Raw genomic sequence first — 22,418 nt, 5'->3', positions numbered from 1 at the left:
ATCCTATTAATCAGAGTAATCAATTGGATGACTTCATTAGGTATTTTGACAAAATCAAATACCAAACTGCACCATTTATACTGTACAAGCAACTCATTTTCTGGGAATCTACGTGCCTCCTGTATTACAATAGAGCTCAAATAGAATATATACACAGTCTTTACATGTTCCAGCTTTTTAAAGGAAATACTTTTGCTACCATGGTGTTTACATCAGACACCTGAATTGCTGACACTTACATTGATTATATATTACATCTTGGTTGTCTATTGGCAAAATAACCACAAAAATAGTCTCTGATGCATTTCTTGGGTTATGTAAGTTGTGCTTCACATGACAGTTGTCATTCTTCTGCTCTTTAACAGACTAAGGGCCTGATTTAGGTTTTGATGGTATTACCCCCAATCCACTGTGGGGGCAGGCCCGAGTACTCCAAGTAGCCAGTGTTCCGACCACCGTATTTAGATGTACTCTTACTAAAGTTAGACTTTTGGTCTAAGTTTTGACTTTAGATCTAAACTCACACCAACAGTCTAAACATAGACCAAAAGTCTAACTTTACTTATAGTAAAGTTAAACTTTAGATCTAAACTTAGACTTTTGTTCTAAACTTAGACTTTTGGTCTAAGTTTACATTTGTGAATTGGGGCCCATGTGTTTAGTTGATATGATTGCAACAGGGAAGTACTGGTGGAAAACAATGTGATAGCAAAATAGAGAACCTCATTTTCACCAAATATGCATATGTTTTGCCTTTTGTGATTAATTTTCCCCTTTCAAATGGCACCTGTTTATCTTGGTAACATTTTGGATATGAATTGCCATGGCATTTGCACTCTAACTTTGAGTGCACACAGGAGTTTGCTCCTTGATCATGGTTTGTGGGACATTTCTAATGACACCCTGAATCTTGATCCCAAGTGTGAATCAACAACCTTTCTCTAAAGAGGAACTCTTTAGCCCCTATTTATTGCTTACCTTGTAACAACATACCCAAGAAAGGAATATTACAAGACGCTTGAAACTATACAGTAGTTAGATATGGTAAAAGATTTTAGCCTATGTTTAAAAAACTGCAGAATTCACCGAAAGCACTGAAAACATCAAAGATTGAAATGATGTTGAAGTTAAGTGTTGAAATAAGGTAAGAACCCAAAACACTGAAATTCACCAGCTATAGTACGCTGAACTAACTGTAACTTGTGCTTCCACCATGTCCTGCTTATGGCCTCACATATTACATCATTCATGAAAGTTCAATGACATCATTAAAGACATCACTGATGACATCTCAAATTATGCTAATCTCCTGCAGGAGTCCCGCTGTACCTCGTGGGAGGGTTGCTCTGGGTCCCATGGGAACTACATTGTAACTAAAGACCACAGACAGGGACAGATTTGAGAAAACTGGCGCTGCACCTGGTGCAGCACCACTTTTCTTTTGTCCCTTAGTGCCCCCTACTGCCACCAGGTGTGCGCAGTTTTTAAAATATGGCACACCATGGTGCAGGGTAGGGTGCAACAACATCAAAAGTCCAGGATTAGCACAAATTGTTTGACTCTAACCCTGAACAGTACATAGGGGACCATTGTTATAAATAATGGTGTGCCCCCTTTTAACACCTGCTCTGAGCAGGCATTAAAAATGCTGCAAGAAATTGCACAAATAAATCTTTTAGATTCCTTTGTGCCATTTTTTTGGCCCCCCCTAATGGGGGAACGCCACCCTTGCATACATTATGCCTGGCGTAGGCATAATGTGGTGCAATACATGCATTATGCCACTTTGTAATGCTGGCGTGGCAATTTTGGCCTCCTTGGGCCACAATAGCATAAACAAATTATGCTAATGTGGCACAAGGAGGCGCTAGGCCCTCTTAAGTCTGGGTAATAGAGTTTTATGGACAGGGTACTCTGCCACAAACACGGAGGAGTTCCACCGCTGCAGACTGAATTTATTTTTTCAGCAGTGCCCCTGCCATATATCGTTTGATTTACTTTTTTTCTGTCTGGGATTGCCACAGAATGTTGCCCTGAAAAGGATACCCACGCCCTCGTTGAAAGTTCCTAGGGTATCAGGGCCATTATTATTTTGTAGTAAAATTCCTGCTTAGGGAGTTTGTTTTTGGATAACAAAAATAGTTTATTGAGTTGTGCATGAAGCATTGTGGCACCTCAGACTCTTTCACTGCCTTCAGTCAAGTCTTTGTGTTGGTGGCTTCTTTAAAGGCTAAGAGATCTCCTCAAGTGTGGCAGAGATCTTTAAGTATGGTGAGCCGTAGTCCACCATGCTGGCAGCGGTAGTGGCCTGTGACACCCTGGCTTCTGGAGGACCTTCCACCAAACTCTGAATGAGCCACTTAGTTGATGTAATACAATATGGATTAGAGATGTCCATTTGGTTACTACATTGCAGAGGTGAACTGAGAGCCAGTATGATGAAAACATTGTATGGCTCAGAACCCAATGGGTGAATGCACCCACATCCCTTTTCCATTCTTATTTTTCAGATATACCTTTCTGCTCCAAATGAAGGTGATCTCATGGGGGCTGAACACACTGCGTGACAGACAACAAAATAGGTTGCAGGAAGTAAGTGAAACTTTATAAAACTGTTTTACCCTTTTGTTTTTCAAGTAAAGTCAATCATTGGCAATAGATTAATTTACAACCATAACACAATTGTAATTATCTTGGCTGAGAATCGTTTTCTAGACATTGAAGCTTTTACTCAGAATTTTTGTATGGTAAACAATATTAATAGCTGCCAATGTTGCAACTATTTACTACACCATCTATTGGCAAATCAGTGGACTTCCACGGGTGCAACTATCCTTAGTAGAGCAGGTGCAGTAGCGGTGTGGTCCAGCAAAAGACCGACAACACTTACTTATAAATAGCTTTAAACCCCACCCCGTACATATTAGAGCCCAATTTGCCTGTCTGCATTAGAGGCAATGAAATCCCTACCATTGCAGTCTGTAGTACCGCCTTTAGCATAATAATTAACCATTGCAATGCTTTAATAACTGCACTAACCATCAACATGTACAATTATCTGCGTCAGTTTCCGATGCTTTTTCTATCATTCACGTACAGAAAAGGTATGAAAGTCTGCAAGCGAAGCTTACATTCAATTGATAAAAATAGTTTTATTTGCTGAAGTGTTACTTACTGAAGAAGACATTCAGATGCACCTGCAGTCATTTGTAATTGACAACTGAAAAGTACTTGCGTACATGTAGGGGACATCCATGGGGATGGAAAGGAAAATGCATTGCACATTTGGTGAACAGCTTTTCACGGCTGTACTGTGAAGGGCATACATAAATTATTTCAATGCCTTTCTCGAACTCATACACACTTTAACACCTACAAATGAATGATACAAATGTAAGTGTTGTAAGAATTACAGAGAAATTCACCACAGCCCTCCAACTTCTAATGGAGTGTGGAGAATGGAAAGGCTATTGCTAAGAAAAAGGGAACTCACTTGCAGCTTCCTAAACCTCTGTCTATGAACTCTGCTTTGAGAAGGTGCAGACACGTAGGGTTGCGAAAGATGGATGGATACCAGAAGGGTTTGTAAATAGCAAAAGTTCAGAAACTGGAAGGAAACGTATAACTAAGACTGGGAGGTCTGTGAAGTGGTAAACACAATTACTTCTCCGCAATACATAGGCAGGGACATCTGGACAACTTATTCACATAAGTGAATTTGACTCCATTATCAATCAGCCAGTGCTTGAAATTTGCTAAGTTTATTTTGTGGAAACACATTGAGGAAACCATTTCTTGAAATAATACAGTGTGAGACACAATAACACTTTATTTGTGATAAAGGCACTAATCAAAATATAAACAACGAGTAGTAAGTCAGTACAAGAATCAAAGGCATGACCATTCATCCAATAAAAAGCTTGCACAAATTATAACGAAGTACAGGAAGCTAACAGCAAACGTGGTGCGACAACCATCGCTTTCATACCACCGAGATGAGGAATGAAACTGGATAATACATCATTCCGTTCTTAGCTGCTTTTCCCATCAAAGTATTTTACAAAACATTCTGAGTCCCAGCAACATTGCATATTAATTTAGATAACATTCTTCCAAACTGATTTGATGGTCTTAATGCCTTGATTAAGCACGTTCACTGCTCACAGATATGATGCTAACATGTTTCAGTGCTTTTCTTATACAAGTAAAGAGATACAGGAGAATCGCCGTCTGTTTTGCTGCAAAAAAGAAGTTGGACTCAGAAATGGCAGTGGAGTTGGAAGCATAAGAAGGATGCTCAAGCTCTCTTTTAAAGGAACATCTTTGCATGTCAGCAATAGACGATGGCCAATAGCTATCCAGGCTGGAAAGATATCTCAGTAGTCTAACGCTTCCCTTGCAGAGACCTTATGGAACCTGAAGGTAGAAGTTTCAAGTACTAATGGGTATATTCAGCCGTTAGTCTTTCTTAGGTCTAGAATGGTCCGACATGGACATGAGTATTAGCAACATCCTAACTTTTAGGGCTAAAAGATCCCAGTCACTATCAGAAAGTGTTATGTAAAGTACATTTATGAGTCACAAGACATGACCAATGCCTTGTATCAGAATCTACAAGGCCCTTCAATTTATTTAGGAGACATACAAATGTGAAGGGCCTGATTCACAAACTACACTTTGTAATATGTTTTGTGGTACTAAGAAACGTACTACAAAGTGTAGCTTTGGCTCATACTTTTACGTGCGGAGTTCTCCACCTGGACTGCGGAGCCTCTCCACAGGTATCTTTAGATTTTAGTAATAAATGTGAGAGGGACACAGGATGAGTAAATACCAAAAGTAGTATACTTATTACAAAGTGTAAACTTACTCAAAATTATAACACATTTGTAATATTTGTAACCCAAAGATTAGATCTTTCTCTTCCTTGTGTCTGTGTTTCTCTCTTTTTCTTTCTCACAAACACAGACACACGCACATACACAAACTCACACAAACCTATTCTGGATGAAACAGTCTTGCTAGTTTGCTGGTTCAACAATGTGCTGATTTTGTAGAACCTAAATATGTTGCTGACAGGCTTCTGCCCAACTAGCCACAAATCCTTGTAGCATCATTGGGGCCTATGGAGTGTCAGCAGAGCAGCTCCCAGTGCCACAAGGGTACATGAGTATACACACCTTACTAGTGGTGATCACTGCCAAGACCACACCCCCACCTTTTGGCATTTAGGCAAAGATGATAGTCAGACTTCATCTTTTGGTGGGAAATATGTTCTCACCTAGGGCTGGGATACTGAGGTACCGGAGAGACAGCTCATAAAGTCATAAGGCACTAGCAGTATAGTGGAGGATAGCAGCTGCAAGCTAGAGTACAGGCAGAAATGTCAGAGTACCTGGCAGGGATGCTGATGTGGAAAGAGGAGCAGCCACTTGTCTCCTCAGTGTCATTAGTATCTTGTAAATAGGGGAGGCTCCACAGTAATAGCTCACAGTCAGGCAGTGACAATTTAAATGACAATAAAAACATTGTATTTATTTTTTATTTATCACTGTCAGACAGCCATTGAATCTAGCGCAGGGCTGGGCATGGCCATTACAGGGAGGAAAAGTGGTGGGCATTGTAAAGTGCATAAGTCGGTTTGGCCGGCCATCTTAGGATGGCCAAACCAAAATGCACACTTACATTTATCCAACCCAGCAGTGTTGCATAGCCGGGTGGAGAAATGTAGCATCAGACCAGCCTGCTCTGGCAATCCTGTTGCATCTCTCATGCTCAGTACAGTATGAGAGCAGCCTCTGGATTGGGAGCCTGTGCTTTGTGTCCCAGTGACTGCTGGGAGGAGAAGACCACTGAGGTGGCTGCTAGCAGAACCGGAAACAGCAGGTGCATTTTTTTTGTTATTATTCCCCTAACATACTGTCCCACACCTTTAGATTGACAGCTGCCACCACTGATTGTGAACCACTAGGGAGTAAGAGACAATCTGATGACCCACAGAAATTACTTACCTCTAAAGCAGAAAACAGTAAAAGTACATCTTTGCCCACAAAAGATTGTGAGGATAAAATGTGTCCAGACATTCAATATGTTAGCATGATTTTTTAATTTTTGAATGGATGGGATAGACCAGTGAGTTTGGACATCCACTGTCATCTTAACACAATCCCACCAAGCAGATCCTCAAACAAATGTGTGCTTCAGTCAGGGTGAATGAGCAACTTAAGTAATGGTGATTTCAGTCTAGACCAGGAAGTGGTCATATGTGTAACATTCATATTACTCTATAATATTCAGTGTGTTTTCCTATAGAAACCTTATCAACATTGTTAGGGTAATAGTGATTATCACTTTTGCCTGCCCCTTAAAGTGTGTTTTAAACATTACCCAAGCAGTAACGACCTCCATTTACTTATGCGTAATATAGATCACTCTATTTGAAAGAGCACATCACTGTGTGTGTGCACTAAATAATTAATTTAGTTGTTTATGCTGTTATTCATTGTGCGCCGGGGGAGGGGGGTACACGAGTGCTTTATATAGTAATATAACAGTGATGTAATGGTTGTACAGTTAACATAGACCAGAGTGTCAAAAACTGAAACTGATAACACAGAACTGATAGAAGTAGACTGTAACATGGTACAGGTAGGAAGGAACTAGATGAAGGGGAGAGAAGGTGAGGGATAAAGGGGGAAAAGACAGAGAAAGGATGGAGCAAAGAGAGTGAAGAGGATGGGGGGTCGAAGGAGAAAAAAGTTTTTGACCAGAATGTATGGGGAAAGGAGATGAGAAGAGGAGTGGGTTAAGGCCCAAAGTAAAGAGCAAAGCAGGAAAGATGTTGATAGATCACATTAGACTTAAAACGCTAGCTAAAGTTTAAATAGATGTATGTTTAGACGTTGGTACAAGGACAGTAGCATGAGTTTGGTTCTCAAGTCCACAGGGCTAGAGTTCCATAGAAGAGAGGTGGCTCTTGAGTACAACTTGTGCTGAGTGTGAGCAGTGATGAATTAGGACAGCTCCAGAAGGAGTACAAAGTTACTTCAGGTTTCTTGTAATAATTCAGGAAGAGAGTCAGAGGTACTTGATATTAGGGAAAAAGTTGTGGAAGATTAGGAAAGTGCCTGATAATTAAATTGCTAAAGACATTTTTGAAAATCCAACAATTTTGAAGGAAAAGAATAATTAAAGTATAGAATTGGGTATATGGGCAGTTCTCTGAACAAATGTTGCTATGAACAGTTTTGCATAAATTAATATTTCCTTTCCACCCCGCCCCATTTAAATGTTATGGCTTCATTTTCCTTGCAGTTTCTCTATTCAATAAACCAGTGCAATCATTACGTGCATAAATCATTCACATTTATGCAGAAGGTTAAAGAACATAATTCATCTTTGCAAGAATTTGTTGCTATTGGACTACCTAATTAAAACCCATTAAATGTATGCAATTTCATGAACTGCAAACTCTTGAAATCAACATGATTCTAATTAAAAAGAGTTCTATACACAAGACAAACACATAATGCAGTTAACGGTGTAAGGACACACAAGAGTGTAGTTTACACTTGAAGTTAGGGATAGCAAGGAAGGAATCAAGATAACAGAATGTTGATTGGAGAATTAGCGGTGCATCAGAGAAAATACTTAGTGGGAAGTGATGCAAGGTTTGGCGCTGAAAGAGAAAGTATTAGGAGGGAGTAGTTAGGCAGGAGGTCAGGGAATTAAACATTTGTACATCTGCAGAAAAACTGATGAATTTAAAGGCAACAGAAAGGATGAATAGGCTGTCCTGTTGTCCTCGAAGGACATGTGAACATCTGATGTAAGTTACTATTTCAAGACTAGCTCTTTCAAGTTAACTTAAGCCTGATAATAAGAACATAGAGTTCATTTATGAAGAAGGTGTTCTGGATCAATAGAATCACTGTCTAAAGAATTATTTTCATGTGGTTTATTGTTTTAAATATTGTGTCTCTGCAATTTCAAAGAACATCTCAATAACGGCGCAAAAGAATACTATGTGCTTCTTGACGAAATTACTTGATGGAGTAGAGTTTGATCAGTTAAGTATTTATTTTATTGAAGAAAGTAGTGTTAACTTCTTTAAAAATAGGTAACATATTTTTGTCGCAATTTGAGTGACAATGAAAATGGGTATGCAGAGAGAAAATTGAGTTTAGGAAAAATAAGTAACAAATCAAAGGGAAAAGAGTCAATCACACTGACAATAATGTTAAAAACTGAGCTGTGAAAATTTTTCTCCATGGTAAGCTTGGATTCGGTTGTACTTGCATACCTTTTTATGTGGACGGAAGACAAAATTAATTCACTATAACCATCTTTTTCAGTAAGCCAATGAATCTTCATAAAACCAAGTTATTAGCATGTGTATAAATTAATCACAGCATTAACCCTAGGTTCCAAATTGGAATGAGCAGTTGACATGTGAGAATAATAAGTATATAAATCAAAAACAGGAACATGTAAACTGGAAAAAGAAGTCAAGTGATCCATAGGAGGTCGAAACTTAAGTTCTATAATTTGATTTTATGCTCATAAATAGCAAGAATCAATAAGCACAGCCATCCAAGTATCAGTCCAATGTTCTGGAGGAAAAACATCAACCAAGGTCTACTTGTTTGTATGCGAGTCATTTCCGGCAGCTAAAAACAAAAAGAAGAAAACTATGTTAGGACACATAAATACAACAAAAACGTTTCCCCGATAAATATGTTTTGGGATTTATCAATCTTGTATGAACAAATAAAATAAAGAGTTTGACTTTAGAAACTTCACTTTAAAATTGCTAATTTAAAATGTTAAAGGAAGAAATGACATCACCAAGGCCAAGCTACATCTAACATCATTGATCAACTCACTGGATCCCATGAATTTCATTTTATATAATACTAGTATGAAATGGAAAAAAACTAAAGCTGGACTAAACTTTGTAAAGATTAAAATAAATGAAGAAATGGTGATGATGCAATATGAGGACAGCACAAGCAACACAACTGTGTAAAGTACAATTCTAATTTCCAATTTCTCCTTCTCTCAATATACAATTTGAATACTGCCCTTATTCCATCTGCTTTAGGAATGTTCTGGTTGTACTCTATTTTTCCTATCATATTACCCTGGTGAGTCCATTTCAGATCCTTCTATACACAAGGGTCTATTCCATGTTTTCTCACTTCTTAGTATGTTTTCTGCATTGCGTCTAGCTTGCTCAGTGGACATGCCTACACCCCGGTACAGAGTTTGATTTCAAATAAAGATTACTTCAGCAGTTCTTTTCACTGTTGTTTTATCTTTTTTTTATACTACACATATATGCATAAAGGGAGCTGTTTCTTCACACTAAATCTCCTGCAGCAGGCCAAATCTTGGAGGTGTGTGTCTCAACTAACATCCTACACTTAATATCTGATTTAAAAAAAAGTTTTCTAAGCATGTGGTGATCATCGGAGTGTTAAGTTCCAGTGTTATACTCCATGGTATGACAGGAAGCTATGGCTAGTTAAAACTTTCCTCATCCATGTTAGAACCATTTTTTAGGACTCACTGAACTTGATTGCTCTGTTGAACTTATTTCATACAATGCACGCTTCAGCCAGACCACAAGGTATGAGGCACAGGATTTTAAACACAATCATCCTTTTAATCAGCATTTAATAAAAGCTGGCATAATAATCCTCAGATTACTCTTTCTGAATATCTCTCTAAGAGTTCAGTTCATATTCTTTTGCAATATTTTAAATACTCTGTCTGCTAGGAAAGTTATGCTGGCCAGAGCAACACAGAACAATCCCACCACAAAATACGCTCTGTTTGGAACCTGTAAAAGGCAGTGACATTTCTAGCCAGCAGAAACGGCACACTCTCAAAATCTCCGATGTGTAATTTGTTTTAGACATGTCATCATTGAAAGAGGTTATGGGCTTCTGACTCCCAGTAGAGTCAGTGAATTAAGACATAGGATGTCTGGTCAGAGATAATGCATGGGATGATGGTGGGGCTTTTCCTATGGAGAATTAGGTTAATCTTTGCTAGCCAGCATAAAACGTCACTAAGGCAGCCATGGAGTTGGCTCTGTCCCACCATTTCTCTCCCAAGTTCTCCTTTATCAGGATGCATCTGAAAATCTAGTCTTTCTTCTGGAGATCACACTCAGCATTGTCATACAGCTGTTGAAGACGAGGAGGATGGAACTTACACCAGCTGGGCTTTGGATGTTAGAATGAATAGGTAGCGTTGATCTGTACCTGCTGTGATCTAGTCTCTGGAGGAGATAACATTTTTGCTAGTTCCACTAAAGCCTGTCTTCCTTCCAGATTTTCCATCTGTATTTGTTGGTGGTGCTATGAACTGTGGGTGACAACTGTGGGTGACAAGTGAATTAAATTAAAGACTGCTAATTCACTGTGAGCTCTTGCTTACTGTATGGAGGACATATGTGTTTAGTGCAATGTGTTCAATCTTCAACCATTCACCAAGTGTCCCTAAAATTTGAAATGTAGGCATTTATTTTGTTTTGTTTTTTAATTTTGTTTTCTCTAGTTGTCCAAGTCAGTTTTACAAAACAAGCTCAGAGAGTTACATAACAAAATAGTTCTCACCATTTCAACCAACGAAAGATATAAGAACATGCCAGCCGTGACAGTAAAAATCCAGTTTTGAACACTAGGATCAGATGATACAGAAAGCCCAATATACAGTCCAATGAAGGCAGTAAGTGCACTGAGAAAGTTCATGAAAAATGCAATCTTTGCTGAGAGTCCTGTGTTCAGAAGCACAGCAAAATCGCCTGTCAAGAGGAAAAAGCATGGATTAAAATGAGATTTATTTATTGAGCTAATTTTACTTCTAATATCTATTAATGGTTTCTATCATCAATACTTAATGTGCTTGTCACTTTTTAATATGTAACTCATTTTACCATATTTCATTATAAATAAGATTGGCCCTCAATGTCCAAATAAGCATATGGTATCTGGTGTAACCATAAGCTTCCCTATGTATTTTAGCACCTTTTTTAGATAAACTTAATATTTAAAATGTCAGAATTTTCATGAGACACACTATATCCATGCCCTGTCTGAAACGCATAATGAGAGGTATTGACTCATAAAACGGCATTTCTTTACCTTTGGTAGGTCAGTTTTAAAGTGTTTAAGTTATTACATAGACTTTTCTTACCCATTTCATGTGGAATTTCATGACACAGAATAGCCACTGTGGTCGCCACTCCAGTTTCTGTTGATGATGAAAAAGCTGCCCCAAGAACCATTCCATCAGCAAAGTTGTGCAGGCTGTCTCCAACCAACACCATGATTGCTAACAAACTAATTCCTTTTCCTGAAATGAGATCATAAAGGTTACATTAGCCAGCAGGTAATGAAATATCTATTTTTTAACCTTAGAGGTATCTTTTTGTACCAATAATTATGCTGAAACTAACTGCTGCAAAATTAGTTCATAATTAACTGTATGCTAGGAATTGAATGCATGCAAACAGAGACAATGGTTGTAATATGGAAAATTCCCACTTTTTATTATCATGAATAAACCATGGTTGTTTAAGATTTATTTTTAGTGAAGCATTCATGATCATGGTTTAACTGTGCTTTTGACCACATATTGGACACCGGAAACTGAAAGCTTCCCTTGCTGTCACACATCTGTCTCCCTGTAAGGTCCTTATCCACACCCTCCAAAGGCGAATCGCAATTTCATGTCAAGACCGGAGGCTAGCGTTATGCATAAGCCTTTTATTGCTACTCCAATGCCGCACTTTGAAGTAATACATTAACCATACTCAAAACTTCAGAATTAAAATTTCTCAATATGAAGTCCAACACAACAGCCATCGTCTTCTTTTGTTTGCTGCTCCTTTGACAGTATCTTCACTTAATTGTTTATTTCTTATGGTTATTTAAGGTAAAGGTTGTGTGTGGGATTATATGGATAGATAATTTCCCTTTCATAACTGCAGTTTTTGTACTTTTATTCTTTAACAGTTCCCATTGAATGGGATATTTGTTTCAGTTCTTCTCAAAATCGAAGGTGGAATGTGCTATGAGGGCTTTGGTATCTTTGTTAATTCGGTCATTTTGTTTAAAAAATGTAAGCATTGTCATACCTTATTTAGAGATTAGAAGTGCCGTAGAAAGTGGAGCACCATAACGATTTCAGCGTGAGGCATTTCTGGCCTCTCCGATGCTGTTTCAGCATGTGAGTGACTTCAGGGTGTATGTGTCAGTTTTCTGAACTCTGCTGTAAAGTCGCTTGGGCCGCCTTTCAGAAGCAGTTCACGCTTTGTGTGCCATGTGAGTATAACGTCACGTGCCAGGTGGACGTAATACAATGTGAGAGCAGGCATTTTGTACCAGTCAATATTATTGGAATTTAAGGTTTTGGCAGCCATATATGTTTAGTGATTGACGAGCGTCATGTTAAACACCATTAATAATAGAGGAATAACAGATTTTGGCCTCATTTGACAATTGTACGATTGTGTGAGAGTTAAAATTTAATTTTTGCCTAGTCCTCATATGTTCAATTTAAGATTTTGTTTTAGGTTATAATATTTTGGGAAATTTTATATAATAGATAGAGTTTAGGAGAGGAAGGAGAGTGTTCAGGTACTGCTGAGGTATCTATAAAAAAGTAGGTTCAGGGTGAGGTAAGAGCGTGGGTAAAACAGGTTTTGGAGACAGTTTTTAAAAGGAAACGAAAGACAACTGATGTCTGGGATGAGTATTGGTCTTTAGAGGATGATGAAGAGTCAGGTGAACAAAGGACAGGTAAAAGGAAAATGAAAAGGAAAAATATAGAAGTTGATGACGGGTTTATGTCTTTAGATTTAAGTGGACTTAGCTCCATAGAGACGAAGGGTGTCCAACTCGGCACACATGAGGGTGTCCTTCACGGCACAAATGAGATTCAGGCGAGAGCTGAAGAAGTTGGAGATCATGAAGAGGATAAATATGACTATGATGTTTTTGTTTTAGATGACTATGATAATGATGGTTGGGACATGGGTGATGACAAGGTGGAAAAAGAGCACAAGGAGAAGGGGATTATAAAAGATCCACAGGTAATGGATATGTTTAGTCCAGATTTAATAAGATATCCCAGAAAACCTGATTGGTGGCCTATGCCAAATGTTGGGGAGTTTACTAAGCTTTGGATAAAAAGGCCTCTGGAGAAGCAGTCCAGATCATTGACGTGCACAAAGTGTTCTTGTTCGATAGTGAATAACAAGGCATGTGTCACTCAGGACTTTGATCCAGACCTAATAAGTTTCCTTTTTAGATTACAGCGTAATCCAAAAAAAGGTTTAGGACTGGAACTGAAACAGTGCCAGGATAGATTGCTCGATGTAATTGGGCCTTTAGCCTTGATCGTGGATATGGCTGAGTAAGCCAGATCTAAATCAGTCCAGGTACACATTGAATTATTATGTGGTTGGTCACAGAGATCAATATGTTTTTTAGGGAATGCAAATGCCTCTGATGGCAGAAATGAGAAAAGCAGTTCTGATGAGGATAAGTCCAAAACTGGCAGATTTTGGAAAAAGAGCCATTACAAAACCCAAAAGAGTATGTATTTGGAGATGTCTGGTCAAAGAAGTAGGGAAACACGTGTCAACTTTCACTAACTTGGATAAGGCACAATTCTCAATCAAAAGATTTTTACTAAACGTGTTTTTGTTCGGGTCAGAGCAGGGGGACATTTCTCCGGCCGATCAATTCAAATGTCCCAATATCAGTCTCAAGGAAGAGGCACATTCAGAGGGTTTGAATGTGCAACTGGATTTTACTCTCAAAGAGAAGAGGTGGCAGTTAACAACAAGCCAGAGGAAGGGCTCAGTTTTCAAAAGGAACTCAAATATGAAGATATTTTCTTTTTTTTCCCCAAAAAACGCTGCAGGTTGGTTAAGGAAGTTTATACACAATTGGGAAACAGTAAGAAAGGGTCAATGGGTTTAAAAAACCCTAGAAGAATATGTTATAGAATTCAGAGAATAACCTAATAGGATGGAAGAACAAAGACAGACTGTATTTCAATAAGAACAGATTGTTTTGGTAACAAAGGAAGTACAAGAAATGTTAATGAAGGGAGCAATAGAAAGAGTGTCAGGGGAAGAAAATACTTTTGAGAACACAATATTTTTGTTGAAAATGAAGGACAAGAGCCTGTGTTAAATTTACAGCATCTGAACTGGTATTTGGTTTACAGACATTTCAAGATTGAGGGTATCCATCTGTTGAGGGACATTTTACTACAAAGCGATTGGATGGTAAAATTGGATCTAAAAGATGCATATTTTACAATTCTGATACCAAAAGACAGTTGCACGTTTCTTCGGTACAGATGGTCAGGGGAGCTATATCAGTTTGTATGCCTCCCATTTGGTCTGGCTTCAGCACCTTGGTGCTTTACTAAGGTGTTGACACAAGTTGCATCTTTTTTGAGGGAGAGGGTAATTCAAGTTATTAAGTATGTGGATAATTTTTTTGATTGTGTCTCAAGACCAGGAGGAATTGACATGTCATCTACATTTTGTCATAAGCCTTTTTGAATCGTTAGGTTTCTGATTAATGTGGACAGGTCAGAGTTGGTACTCTGTCAGGAGTTGGAGTTTCTAGGTTTTCAGGTGAATTCAGTATTGTCAATTATGAGTTGGCCCCAAAAAAGGTGATGAAAATAAAGACAGAGGTAAAAACAGGTATTTCCCTGAGTACTTTGTTTTCATCTTCAATTCAGGCAGTTTTTCCAGATCAGCCTCATTATAGGGCACTACAGAAGTTAAAAGCAGAAGGCTTGAGGAAAGACTTACATGGTATGGGGAGCATTTCACACTTTCAATAGAAGCACAGGAAGAATTGACCTGGTCATTGGATACTTTAGATGCTTGGAATGGCAGAGCAATTTTTAGGATCCAGACAGATTATGTGATAGAGACAGATGCAAGTGTGTTTGGATGGAGAGCTTGTCTAGGTCACTAGGAGACAGGTGGATAATAGACTTGGGAAGAGAGTCAAGAACATATAAATGGTCCGGAGATCAAGGCAGGACTTTTTGCTTTGCAAAGTTTTGGGAATGTGTTGAAGAATTACAATGTTTTGTTAAAGATGGACAATTTTACAGCAATACGAGATATAAACCAGTTGGGAGGAAGCAGATCGAATAATCTGACACAGATTGCAAAGGAGATTTGAAATTTTTGTTTAGAGCAGAAAATAGTTTGCATGTTCAGTATTTTCCAGGACTAGGGAACACAGTTGGAGATAAGATTTCAAGGTATGCCACAGATTACAGGGACTGGAAACTGAACATAACTGTATTTCAGGAGATACAGCAGATTTGGCGTTCTTTAGGGATAGTTCTGTTTGCATCGAGACTGACGTATCAGTTGCCCTGTTATTACAGCTGGAGACCAGATATGCTAGCGAAAGTGGTGGATGCTTTCCAGCAGGATCGGAAGCAGTGTCAGGGATATGCTTTCCTTCCTTTTGCAGTGATTCAAAGTGTTTTGGTGACAGTGAGGAAACAGAGATGTCAGATAGTTCTGATGCTGCCTTTTTGGAACGCTAAACCTTGGTTTCCAGGGTTGTTGGAGCTAGCAATACAGGAACCCTTTTTGATTTTAGAGGCAAAGGACAATTTTGGAGGTCCAGAAGGGGAGTTGCATCCTTTGGTAAGGGTAAGGGCCTTCAGCCTTCTTGTTTGGAAGATTTAAGGGGAAGAGAGAGTTTTGCAGGACTTTCACAACAGGCTCATGATGTATTCATACCTTGGGCACTAGAACCAGGAAGAAGTACGTTGGAGCATGGAAGAAATTGGTTTGTTGATGCATGGAAAGGGATTTGGATCCCGTGGAGGTTTCTGATATAGAACTTGCAAGTATTCTTTCTTGGTTGTATGAGAAAGGTATGAGTTATAGGACAATTATTTGTTATAGGTCAGCGGTGGAAGCAGGTCATGTTCTTGTAGGAGGGGTATCTACAGGGAGAAATTCTTTAATCTGAAGGGTAATGAAGGGTATTAGACTTCAGAGACCCCCAAATGCTAGATATAATTGTTTGTGGGATATGAATTTGATTTTCAAACTAGAACTATTAGAACTTGGCCATGTAATAAGTATTTATCAGTAAAATAGTTATCTAGTAAGTTGGCAACATTGTATGTTTAATATCTTTCAGAAGAATTTCAAGTACAATCTTTAAAGGTGAGTAATCTCACCGGTGTATTATGTCAACTGACAAGAAGAACAAAAACTATATCTTCTTCAATTTTCTATTGATGTTTTAATGAACATCCAAAATTATGTGTGATTCGTTGTTTGAAAGAATATGAGAGCCATATGCACAAGTTTCAGAAGGATGGAGAACTTTTAACCCCTTGTTTGCCTTGGAATTTAATGGTTAGGTCAGTGGCGTCCGTGGCTGCGCCTCTCAGGCGTCACAGACGTAACCATTACGTCTGTGTACTGGCCCTCGGGGGAAGCGCTAGTGCTCCCCCCGAGGGCCACATCCCCCTAGGTCAGTGATGGAAGTTCAATCGCTTCCCCTTCCATCCCTGACCCCCTCCTGCCCCCCTGGCATCTGATGATGTCAGCGCACGATCGTGCGTGCTGACCTCATCAGAGGTCTGCCCCTCCGCGTTGGAAGCTGAGCTTCTAGCGTGGATTGGAAGAGAAATGCTTTTGCATTTCTCTTCTGATCACTGGAGGGGCCGAGAAAGGCATGAAAGGAGAGGAAAGGCCTTTCCTCTCTTTCCATGTCTCTCTAAGCATTTCTGCTGCCCGATTGTGATGTGACCAGGCAGCAGAAATGCCCACTAGACACCAGGGAATTTAGCTTATTTAGTTAATTGAAGAAAGGGGAGCGGCCCCTCGGGCAAGGGCAGCTCCCCAGGGGGCCAACATTTTTTTATGCCATTTTTTTAGGCAGAAATAGCTTAAAAATAATTTGCCCCCCGTCCCCGAGGAGCGACCCTTTCCTTAAGAGGTTGCTCCCCACACATAAAAAAAATATAAAAAGCAAAAAAATGTATTCCTGGTGTCCAGGGGTTTTGTGCCCCCTCCCCCTGGGGGCAGAATGGCCTAATTATATTACAAATGGTCAAAGTTGTTCTGCCCACCAGTGGACAGATTGGCCATTTACCCCCGATCCACAGCCCGGGGGGGGGGGGCAGAAAGTCTACTAGATGCCAAGGAATAAAAAAAAAAAAAATTGTGGGGTGGTGGCTACCAACCAGTATGGGCCTGGTTACGCCCCCATCCCAACTGAAGGGGGTAGCGGTCTTTCAGCTTTCCTCCCGCACACTAAAACATCTTATCCCACGGCAAGCAAGAAGACATTTGATTATTTTGGGTTTTGGTTTTACATCTGGGCCATGAGAGCTTGGCTAACTCTCAAAATCGTCCCACTTGTAATGGTGAGAGCTGCACTTTTTGGACTTTGAGACGCTTCCATATAGAAAAATCCACAAGACCTAGACACATCTGAAAACTAAACATCTGGTTGATTCCAGGCTTCACATGCACCCAGCACCATTTTCTTACCCACAATGCCCTGAAAACCTCCAACTTTTCTGGAAATCACACAATTTTCCCCACATTTTTGTGATGGAACCTTCCGGAATTGTCTCATCTGTACCAATACAAATTCTGCTGCACTTGTCAGCCTAAAAGTAGTTTTTTTCAAACTGCCCTTTGGTTCCCCCTCATTTTGGACATGTTTTTGGCTCTTCCCTGTCACAGGCACTTGGCCCACCTACACAAGTGAGGAATCATTTTTACCGGGAGACTGAGGGGAACGTTCGGTGGTAGGAAAATTGTCCCGGTGCAGTGATCCCACACAGAAATGTGGGAAAAATTAGATTTTTTAGCTAAATTTGAGGTTTGCTCAGGATTCTGGGTAAGAAAACATTGGGGGATCCATGCAAGTCACACCTCCCCGGACTCCCTCGGGTGTCTAGTTTTCAGAAATGTTTGGGTTTGGTAGGGTTCCCAAGATGGCTGCTGAGCCCAGGACCAAAAACACAGGTGCCCCCCCCGCACAAAAACAGGTAGTTTTGTATTTGATAATGTGTCCAGATAGTGTTTTGGGGCATTTCCTGTTGCAAGTGCTAGGCCTACCCACACAAGGGAGGTACCATTTTTGTCTGGAGAGTTGGGGGAATGTGGGGAGGAAGGAAATGTGTGGCTCCTCTCCGTTTCCAGAACTTTCTGTCACCAAAATGAGAGGAAAAAGTGTTTTTTTGGCCAAATGTTGAGGTTTGCAAAGGATTCTGGGTAACAAAACCTGGTGAGAGCCCCACAAGTCACCCCATCTTGGATTTCCCTAGGTGTCTACTTTAAAAAAATTCCCAGGTTTGGTAGGTTTCCCTGGGTGCCGGCTGAGCTAGAGGCCATAATCCACAGCTCCGTACTTTGCAAAAAACAGCTGTGTTTTCTTTTGGAAAATATGATGTGTCCACATTGTGTTTTGGGGCATTTCCTGTCACGGGTGCTAGGCCTACCCATGCAAGTGAGGTACCATTTTTATTGAGAGACTTGGAGGAAGGCTGGGTGGAAGGAAATTTGTGGCTCCTCTCAGATTCCTAACTTTCCGTCACTGAAATGAGAGCAAAAAGTGTTTTTTTGGGCCAAATGTTGAGGTTTGCAAATGATTCTGGGTAACAGAACATGGTGAGAGCCCACAAGTCACCCCATCTTGGATTCCCCTAGGTGTCTAGTTTTCAAAAATGTGCAGGTTTGGTAGGTTTCTCTAGGTGCTGGATGAGCTAGTGACCAAAATCTACAGCTAGGCACTGTGCAAAAAACACATCAGATTTCAATGTAAAATTGTGATGTTTCCATGTTGCGCTTCCTGTCGTGAGGATTAGGCCTACCCACACAAATGAGGTACCATTGTTATCGGGAGACTTGGGGGAACAAAGATTAGCAAAACAAGTGTTATTGCCCCTTGTCTTTCTCTAAATTTTTTCCTTCCAAATGTGAGACAACGTGTAAAAAAGAAGTCTATTTGAAAAATGCCCTGTATGGGCACCCTGGAATACAGAGATTTTTTTAAAAAAAAATATTTGTATTAATTTTCAATGTTAATCAGTTCTCATAATTCCACTTACATTGATAAATTATAATTGCACTTATTATAAAACATACATTCAAACCTAACAATAAAGAAAAAAAGGGAAACTTAACTTAGATACAACAGAATGTGTTGGCCGCTGTGTCTGGCCAATCGGTTGGGTGCGATCTTTCCTGCTAGGATACATTTTGTTATGGTGGTGATGTTGAGGGGGGAGTGCGGGTCGGCGTGCCTTTCCGGTGCATGTTGCAGTGGCTCTTACTGCACCTATTCTAAGTTTATTGTCAATCCTCATTAATAGCTATATGTTGTGGCGTGTCGGGGGTAGGGTGTGGGTCTGGAGACACTTCTAGACTATCTTGTATAGTTGCTTTTCTTATGTGATTATAATGAAGATCGTCGGGTGAGTGGAAGTTTTATCTCACAGGTGGTGTTCCAATGAATTCATGGCGGCTTATCATCGTTTTTGGCCTCTAATCTGCTTCCTATTGTGTCCCAGGTTTCACAGCCTGTGTGTTGCTGGCCCTCCCTTGGTAATTTACGTAGTACTAGAGATTCTGTGCAGGACCAACGCAATGTCATGTCATACCAGGTTTTCATGTCTGGAGCTGTGGGCGCTTTCCAGTTCATAGCTATCAGTCTTTTATACATCACGTATACTAGATCTATGAATTTGTGTAAATGCCTATGTTTCTTTTCTCTCGGTCTCAGACCCAGCAGACAGGATTTGGGATCAGCTGTGAGCGCTAGGCCAGCTGTAGGGCCATCCGCCATTCCTCTTGCAATAGTGGACTTGGTAGGACTGCATTCCATCTATCCCTTACATTCTCCAGACTGGGTACTGGGGTTTCATTCAGAGATTTATATAGATTTGACACTGCCTTTATGCGCTTGTCATTTTGTAGCATGAAGTGCAATGTGGGGGAGATCGTCGGTTCTTGATCTCCAGCCTCCCACGCCTTCTTAATTGCATGGCATATAGCATAATATGTTATAAATTGCCTGGGGTTTACTGCTGTGAGGGCTTGCATAGATTCAAATGACATAAATTTGCCTTCTTCAAAGCAGTCTCCCACTGTCACTATGCCCACCTCCACTCAGCTCGATAATGAGTGTGTCTTAGCTACGTTAGACCAACCAGGAATCAGACCTAGTGGTATAAGCGGTGAATAGGGGAGCGAGTTATGGCCGTTTTGAATGTACCTCTTCCAGCATGAATGTGCCACTAGCATTAGTGGATTGTCGGACGTTCCTTTCGGTATTTTGTTTGTTAGCCAAGTAATTAGGGGTGTTCCCTGTAGTCTCTCCCAGATCCAACCGGGCTGCGCTTGCGTGGGATTGTGTATCCAGTGTAATATCCACTGCAGTTGTGCCACCGTGTAGTAGAGTTCGAAGTTGGGGGCTCCCAGGCCACCAGTGTTTATTGGTCGCTGCAGTCTAGCAAGTGCGACCCGCGCTCTGCCCCCCCATATTAAATGCAAAAGTGTAGTGTTCAGGTCCCGGAAGAAGCTCTTAGGGATTAGGAGTGGCAGGGTCGCGAAGTAATATAGCAGTCAGGGCAATAGTAACATGTTTGCCACTGCCACTCTGCCCAGGGGTGACAGTGGAAGTCTTCACCAGAATTGCAGTGAGCCCTTCATTGAGGCCAGTGTCCTCCCTAAGTTCCCATCTCTGAGGTCCTCTGTTCTGTGGTATATGTGGACCCCCAGATATTTAAACGTATCGAAGCACCATTTCAACTGCCCCGCTGGGGCCCTTTCTTTTCTCAGCTGAGGCCATATGGTTAGTGGGAACACTCACGATTTTCCCCAATTTACCGCCAGTCCCGACATCTCGCCGAATTCAGACAGAAGTGAGATTACTAGAGATATCATTTCGCTCCCCTTTCGCACGTATATTAGAGCGTCGTCTGCGTATAGTGATATAACATGATGTCGCCCATTCCTGACTACTCCCCAGTTCGTCTCCATAGACCGTAGATGGGACGTCAACGGTTCCATTGCTGTAGCGAACAGCAATGGAGATAAGGGGCATCCCTGCCTGGTGCCTCTCGCGATCTGGAACCTTTCAGATATAACCCCTCCTGTTTTCACCCTGTCTTGTGGACTGGCGTATAATGTCTGGACCCACTGTATATAATTAGGGCCAATGCTCATCTTCCGCATGGTGGCAAACAGATAGTCCCAACCTAGTGTGTCGAAAGCTTTCTCGATATCCAGCGATAACACCATTTCATCCCACGCGTCCGGGGGGTGTCCCCCATTACGCTCAGCAATCTACGGATATTTTAAAAAGTATTGCGTTTTGGGATGAAGCCATTCTGGTCTTCATGTATCAAAGTTTGCATCATGGGGGCTAACCTGTTAGCCAGTATTTTGCCTAATATTTTACAATCAAGATTTAGGAGTGAAAGTGGCCTATAGGATTTAACGTCTATTGGGTCTCGTCCTTGCTTGGGGAGAACCACTATCATTACCTCTCTCTGCGTTGGAGGCAATAGCTTACATTGCCATGCCTCCTCAAAAATTTCTGCAAGTGGGGTTTTAGGTGTTTTGAATACCTCGCATAATATTCTATAGGGAGGCCGTCTGTCCCTGGCGCTTTGTTCCTGGGCATCTGACCCAGTGCTAAGTCTAGTTCCTCCATTCCTAGCGTGACCTCTAGTACTGCTGCATCTTCTTGTGATAAGTGTGCCAGTTGTGTTCCCACTAGAAAAGACTTGAGTTGTTCGGCTGTGTATGCTGTGCGCTTAGTGTATAAGTTCATATAATAGTCCCTGAACGCCCTGTTTATCGACTCTTGCGTGGTGCCCAACCTGCCGTCCGTTAGCGCTATGGCCCCTATAGGGGCCTGCTGGCGGCTCCCAAGAAGGAGCCAAGCCAGCAGTCTGCCCGATCTATCCCCCTCTGTTTGTAGACGCATTAGATGATATTTGTAGTTGTGCCGGCGAAGGCGAGAGTCTGCTTCATTATACTTTGTGCGCGCCTCCTTCAGCGCTGTGTTAGGAATTTCCCCTCTAGCTACTGCGGTTTCCATTAATCTCAATTCTTTTTCCCATCTACTAATTTCTGCGTGGAGGGCACGTTTTACTCCCCATGTGGACTTGATACAGTGTTCCCTAATAACCACTTTGTGAGCCTCCCATTCTGTTGCCCTTGTGTCCGTGGAGTTTTTATTAATGTCCCAATACTGACTCAGTGTCGTGTTCAGGTCTTCTGCAAATGCTTGATCCTGGAGAGCTTCCACCTGTAAGTGCCAAGTGGGGACCAGGGATCGCTTCCTGCCCCAGTGTAATGTCGGCTTGAG

General features: G+C 40.8%; 1 protein-coding gene across 1 annotated transcript in view; it reads right to left on the bottom strand.

Annotated features, from left to right (window-relative positions):
- Positions 1-8,063: 8,063 nt before the first annotated feature.
- SLC39A12 (solute carrier family 39 member 12) overlaps positions 8,064-22,418 on the bottom strand; it is a 340,836-nt gene continuing 326,481 nt past the window's right edge. The window contains exons 11-13 of the mRNA XM_069211762.1: positions 11,206-11,364; positions 10,626-10,813; positions 8,064-8,669 (exon numbers count right to left, since the gene is read on the bottom strand). Of these exons, the coding sequence (XP_069067863.1) occupies positions 8,541-8,669; positions 10,626-10,813; positions 11,206-11,364 (476 nt within the window). The 3' untranslated portion in view covers positions 8,064-8,540. The remainder of the gene's footprint in view (positions 8,670-10,625; positions 10,814-11,205; positions 11,365-22,418) is intronic.

The sequence above is a fragment of the Pleurodeles waltl genome, chromosome 10 (genome assembly GCF_031143425.1).
Source record: "Pleurodeles waltl isolate 20211129_DDA chromosome 10, aPleWal1.hap1.20221129, whole genome shotgun sequence".
Classification (NCBI taxonomy): Eukaryota; Metazoa; Chordata; class Amphibia; order Caudata; family Salamandridae; genus Pleurodeles; species Pleurodeles waltl.
This window is presented reverse-complemented; position numbering and strand designations above follow the sequence as displayed.